Below are 6,617 nucleotides of genomic sequence, written 5' to 3'. Positions count from 1 at the left end.
CCCCCCCGCCCCCCCCCACTCCACTTTGTGTAGGGAGAAAGTAAACATCACTTCCTGGTTAACAAAAAGGACCATTCTTATGCATTTTCTCTTTATTTCACATGATTCTACAATCCTCGTGGTGTTTTGAAGTTCATTCCAATAGTTGGCTGAGTGACTTGAAGGTTTGAAAGGCCACCGAGATCCTACAAGAGGGGAAAAAAAAGATTCAAGTAAATGGAGGACTGTTGGGCTATGTTCACATTACCTGTTACAGTGACCCAAATCTGATTCCCCAATTTTTTGAAAGACTGAACACTGAAATTTTTTTAAACTGTGTTCTGTCAATCATTTCAGCTCCACAATGAATAGTTCCAGCTTAAGTGTGAGACTTGTCAGCATTTCATCTTATCAAAACTTGTTTTAAGTTGGTCAGACTAAACAAAACAGATAACAGCACCTTGAGGCATTGGAAATTTGTAGTTTTTGTTTTATAGACAATTAATTGAAACCTAATTGGCAGAAGTGATGGTCCTTGCTCAGTGCGTCTGTCTAGTGTGTGTGTGTTTTCTCTAGTGTAGGTTCATGAGCTTCCCATTCAGGTCTCTTGATTGTGGTCCAGGCAGATTGTGAGCACCTGGGTCCACTGCCTTTAAGGTTACCTTGTTTATCTCATTCATGTGAATGTGATGTCTCAGGAACACCTTAAGGGAATTTCTTCAACTTTGGCTCAACTGTCCAGTTGAACTTTAGGATTACCTGATTCGACTGTGGTGGGAAAAAGTCAACGTCAGCCCTGTTGGCATGGGCCCCTGCTCATTGCATTGTTTAGTGTATATGCCTGTGTTTCCAGTGTTGGTGTCTGAGCTTCCGTTTCAGGTTTATAGATTGAGCACCTAGGTCTGCTGCCTTAGCAGTTAAAAGCTCAACCGCTTGGCGTTTTGGGGTGCTCTGCTTTGCAGCTTTCACCTGATGCTGCATCATTGTTCAGCCTCTGTGCCAGCGATAGCCAGGTCTAGAAGGACTGTTTTTTTTGGTTGTCTGTCTGTGCAGCCCAGTCTTGTAAATGCCTTGAGGGAATTTCTTCAAATTTGGCAGAACTGTCCTGTTGCACTCGAGGATGAACTGATTTGATTGTGGTGATCAAAGGTCATGGTCAGTGACCTCATTTGTCCCATTCCTGTAAATCTGACTCATGAGTGAACAAGTGGTACTTTTGTCAGGTCAGATTCTGTTGGAACACTGCGACAATATACCACACTGCTCGTATAGCTGACTAACAACTTGCTGTTTAAATATCCTCGTTTGTTTGCTGGCAATCTTTTCAGGTCTATTAACTGTGTGGTCCAGGCAGATTGTGAGGCAGTTAAAAGTTCTAACTCCTGGCATTTGGGGGTGCTCTGCTTTGCAGCCTTTGCCTGCCACTGCTTCATTGTTATGCCTCTATGCCAGCCATGGTAACGGCTAGAGGTGTTGCGTTTTGAGGTTGTCCGTCTGTATGGCCCGTTCTTGTGAATGTGATATGTGAGGAATGCCTTGAGGGGATTTCTTCAAATTTGGCACAACTGTCCAGTTGAACTTGAGGATTACCTTATTCGACTGTGTTGGTAAAAAGTCACGGTCAGTGACCTCACTTCTCTCCCATTCCTGTAAATTTGACTCGTGGTAGAACAAGCATTAGTTTTATTTGTCCGATTGTTGGCACCCTTCACCATACCACACTACTCATATAGCTAACAACTTGCTGTTTAAACAGCCTCTTGTCTAATAGTTGACTGGCAATCTTTGCCTCTTGCTTCTGTCATGGTCTAAGTGCTGGGTCATGACAATATGTAGGCTTGTCCTGGATAATACTTATTTGAGCAGCATTGTCCAGGTTTGGTACTGATTAATACGTTAAATGCTGTGTGGCTTTCAATTAGACTATTTGGTCACGTGCTTTTCCATTGTCTCCCTTTTTGTTCTTTGTGCGTATTTTGTAATTTGGTCTGTGGGAGACAAGGTGGCTAATGTGTTTGGATTGGGTTGTATTTTGTCCTTTTGAGGCAGACAGAGATTTGGTCCAACTGCTGTGGAATAGTTTTTCCTGCATCACACGAGGATTATTGTGTGCACTGCTTGAATCATGATCAGAGCTGATGTTTCTCTGGTAGGCTGTAGCAACGTTCCCCTTAGGGTATTTGGTGGTTGGGATAGTGTTGTGGTAGTTAATGGAGCGTTGACTAGCTGTGTGTTATAGCTATTGTAGTTAGCTAAGGCACATTCAAACATTACTGCATAGCTTTCTGGCTTATAACAACTTGCATACTGCCAAAATGGTCTAGCTTAACTCAGATATGGCAACTTAAACTGACATTTGGAAATTTGACTTGACTGCCTCACTTATGTCAAAGCTTCGGTGGGGGTGTGTTCAGCAGCCTTTAAAAGTCAGGCTTCTTTGCCTTGGTGGTAATGCGTCTTACCGCACCGTAGCTTTAAGGCAGTTTTCAGTTTTTTGTAAAAAGACCAAATTTTCAGAGGCACTAATACTAGAGATGGGACAATGCTTTTTTTTTTTTCTTCCTTGATTTGACTTGATGCATGATATGGTTTGTACAATTCAATCACGATAAAAATTCAATGACAACAATGTAGGAATGGCTTGCACTTTATTCCCCATTTCTAGCACTGGTTTGATTATGTAAAGGACATACTGACTTGCGTTCTGTCGGGCTGTCTCATTCACCAAAAATATGAAGTTGCTCGTGTATGGAAAATGCACGATATACACAGCTCAGGCATAACATTGACTACCTGTACAGCTGTATGCACTTCAGTGCAACATGTATACTTTAACATTTATGTTTATGAAGCTCAAAATGTTTGTTTTTGGTGAGATTGTCAAATGTATAAATTCAATTATATGTTCATCATTGAGGTCAGAGTTAAAGGTGGTGGTGTACTGTACTACATTATATTCAGAGGTATTTGTAGTGATTCAAGTTAATACATACTATGTAATAGAGTACCATCAGAGTGGGTATATTATGCACAGTACATAAGTACCGTCTGTGCATGAACCCCTACAAACACCTCTGAATATAATGTAGTCCAGTACAACACCACCTTTAACTAGGACCTCAATAATGAATAATTTATACATTTGACTATCACCAAAAACTGAAACATTTTGAGCTTCATAAACATAAATGTTAAGATGGAAGTGTTGCATTGAAGTGCATACAGATATACAGGTGGCCATAATGTTATGCCTGAGTGGTGTATATCACTAGACTAAGATGCATTGTGATGTTTTTATATCGCTATATATAGTCCCATCCCTACTCAGTCAATGGAGTGAGATGAATTGTTTTCCCTCTCCAGTGTGTTCTGTCCCCTATACTGGCTCACAGACATAAATTAAACAGCCATCATTAATGTGTGGTACGTTACACCTCACAGTTCTTTGACAATGTCATAATAGCCAACTCTATGTAAAGACTTTGCACAACAATTGTCTTTAAATATGAAAAGTAGTGATAAGTTTTACTCTTACAAGCATCTTGAGCATTTCCTTTGTGTCTGGATCCACCTCGATGAGCTCCTGGTCCAGAGCAGAAATCTAGAGGACAAGAGAAAAAACAAATCAGATGCATAACCATGTCCAACCTTTCAGAAAGTAACAATTGATAGACAGCAGGCTAGTTAAAAAAGGCTGTGCAGCCTACTTTGAAGTATTCCTACTTCCATCAATAAAAACTATGAGACATACTGTATATGTGAGTTTCCAAAGCAAAGCCACAACTTTGTCATCTCATGAAACATAGCAAAGAGGGTGAAATGACCTCTGGCACATAGTTGTCCCTCCTCTCTCGCTCCTCCTCCTGCAACTTGATGGAGATTCCTCTAACTGGACCACGCTGGATACGCTTCATCAGGTGTGTCACATACCTGAGACACAAAGTAGTTATGAGTATATGGAACAAGTTGACAAAAGACTACACTGCAAGTTGAACTTGCTTTGGGGTACCTGATGCCAAGAGCAGCAGGGGGCTGATATTTGCAATCGTGATGTTTTAAGACATAACTTGAATACAAATTAAAATTCTTGTTGAGCCAAGAACACACAAAAACAATCTGCATTAAGCTAAAGACGTGCATATCAGTCATGATCCTTTCTGGTAAATTCTCAGCGGATGCAGACCGGGCCAAACGAAAACAATTGCTCTTATTCTCTGCTTTCCGTTTTATAGCTATGACACCCAGTGATGGATGAACCAGAGAGTAAAAACACTATGTTAAAAGTAAAATGTCTGCATTTAAAATGTTAACTAGTAACTAAAGATAGTTTACTAAAAAGTAAATTATTTGCCTCTAAAATGTGCAGTTAGTATGAAGTAGCAAACCAAAAAAGGCATAGTGCAGTGCAGATACCTCAGAATTATACTTAAGTACAGTGTTTGAGTAAATGCTCTTTATTACTGTTCCAATAAATAGTACAGACAAGTCTATCTAATGAAAGGAAGGCTGCAAACGCACCACCGCTGGTAGTTAAACTGAACTAAATTAAATAGCCTATTGCCCTTTAATACAAACCATTCACGTACATTTACAGGGGCTAAGCACTATTTGTTTGTATCTACCTCTTAAACTGCTACAAATACATAACAAATTTAGTATATTTATTTGATGGCCAACAGGGTAACGGGTATTTTATTGTTTTTACCATTCCTCTGATATTCCCTGAATGCAGCATGAGCCAGCCAAACAAACACTACTGAGCTGCACAGCGGCCATTTTGGCTCCATAGGTACCGGCGGAGTACTGGGGTGACCGTCCATTCCGGGGCTTGACTGTGCTTGTTTTCGTGTCATTATTGCACCGCTCCTCCCGAAATCCAAAAACCAAAGACATTCATGACACTGTCATGTAGAGATGGGCAGATGATAATGAAGCTTGCCTCGCTCCACTGAGGCGCAACGTTTCGATATGCTGAGTCGATGCTTGTATCAAATGAGGAAACCCATATGACTGATGGCATCTGAAGCTTTAAACCTCACTAGTGCTTCAGAAGCTGCCAATATATAGTTTACTGTCATTTCATGTGCATTAGCATTAACGCTGCACTGTTGAACAAAAATATTATGGATTTAATAACACACAGGCTGCTGGGGTTTTTATTGCAAGAGACTAGCCTGTTAAAATCAGTCACTACTGCCTCAAAGCTTCATCTGCCCATTACTACTGTCATGTAGCAAGTCCCCACATCTAGGAAGCAGAAACCAGAGAATGTTTGGCAATTTTGTTTGAAAACTGATAAAACTGTTCAATGATTATCAAACTAGTTGCTGATTCATTTTCTGCCGATCTCCTGTTTATCTAATGGATTAATCTCTGTAGCTCAACTGTGATCAGGCACCCCTGCTCTCTACTCATGATAGTGTAGGTTAATTAAAGGAACAGTTTGGGATTTGTCAAATTGGTTTTAAAACAATATTAATGTGCCCCTATCTTCTTTAGAATAGCTCTTAGTCGTTGGGGCCAAAATACACTCTGTGCAAAAACTTCACCTGAAGCTCAAAGTAAAGTGGGGGTAAAGTGCAAATACATAATGTATTGTTATTTATCAATCAACCAAACTAAAGGTACCTGTGTGTAAGATCATGTTCCTAAAAAGGCCACAGTGATGAGTCAGCAGTTCACCTACAGTGCAACAGTGATACTAACTCGGCTTCATGGCCATATAATGATAACCGAGAGACTGCAATATTGATTATGCATTTACATAAGTAAGGTGCCAGTTACAGGTTGCATGTGTATGAAGGCCACAATATGCTAACCCCTGGATGCTAAAGCTTAACCTCTCACACTAAGGTGGCATACTTGAAACGTATTAAAGCTCCAAACTCTGCTTGAGGTTTTTTGGCAGAGATATTCACTCAGTCATTGACTACCATGAACCTGCGAACAAAGTTCCCTGCAGACCTCCCTCTCACGTTATTAATTCAGGATAAGACCCCAAAACCTCCCAAATAACAACAACCTGCAGTTATAGGCAGCTACCCCCTTATACCCTGAGATGTTATTCCTACTTAGACAGTTTTATAAACCAGCACACTCTGGCTCTTTGAAGTGTTACATTTTGTCTGAACTAACCAATAAAAGCTGTGACACTTGCCACTTAAAACCATATTTGCTTTGCACAGTATTTAGTTGGCACAAGATGTTATTAGGGATAGGAAATTCAAATGGCAGTTTGTATTATGTAAAAAGTAAACAGCTAGATATTTTATTTAAAATATTTTCTGATATAACTTTCTAAAAATCATTTTAGCAGTTCTTCTTCTTTCAGCTGTTCCCGTTAGGGGTCACCACAGCGAATCATCTGTTTCCACCTAACTCTATCCTCGGCATCCTCTACTCTTACCCCAATTAACTTCATGTCCTCTTTTAGCACATCCATATATCTCCTTTTTGGCCTTCCTCTTGACCTCTTGCCTGGCAGCTCCATCTCCAACATCCTTCTACCAATATAACCACTATCCCTCCTCTGCACATGTCCAAACCATCTCAATCTGGACTCTCTGACCTTGTCCCCAAAACAGCCGACCTGAGCTGTCCCTCTGATGTGCTCATTCCTAATCCTGTCCATCCTGGTC

The 6,617-nt window shown here is 40.5% G+C and overlaps 1 protein-coding gene across 1 annotated transcript in view; it reads right to left on the bottom strand.

The window, feature by feature from the left end:
- Positions 1–74: 74 nt before the first annotated feature.
- Positions 75–6,617, bottom strand: part of LOC109963348 (40S ribosomal protein S17-like) — a 9,085-nt gene continuing 2,542 nt past the window's right edge. Inside the window, exons 3-5 of the mRNA XM_020605799.1 lie at positions 3,804–3,909; positions 3,515–3,580; positions 75–185 (exon numbers count right to left, since the gene is read on the bottom strand). Coding sequence (XP_020461455.1) covers positions 108–185; positions 3,515–3,580; positions 3,804–3,909 — 250 coding nt within the window. The 3' untranslated portion in view covers positions 75–107. The remainder of the gene's footprint in view (positions 186–3,514; positions 3,581–3,803; positions 3,910–6,617) is intronic.

The sequence above is a fragment of the Monopterus albus genome, unplaced genomic scaffold (assembly GCF_001952655.1).
Source record: "Monopterus albus unplaced genomic scaffold, M_albus_1.0 scaffold72.1, whole genome shotgun sequence".
NCBI classification, from domain to species: Eukaryota; Metazoa; Chordata; class Actinopteri; order Synbranchiformes; family Synbranchidae; genus Monopterus; species Monopterus albus.
The sequence above is the reverse complement of the archived record's forward strand: the minus strand, read 5'-3'. Positions and strand labels throughout refer to the sequence as shown.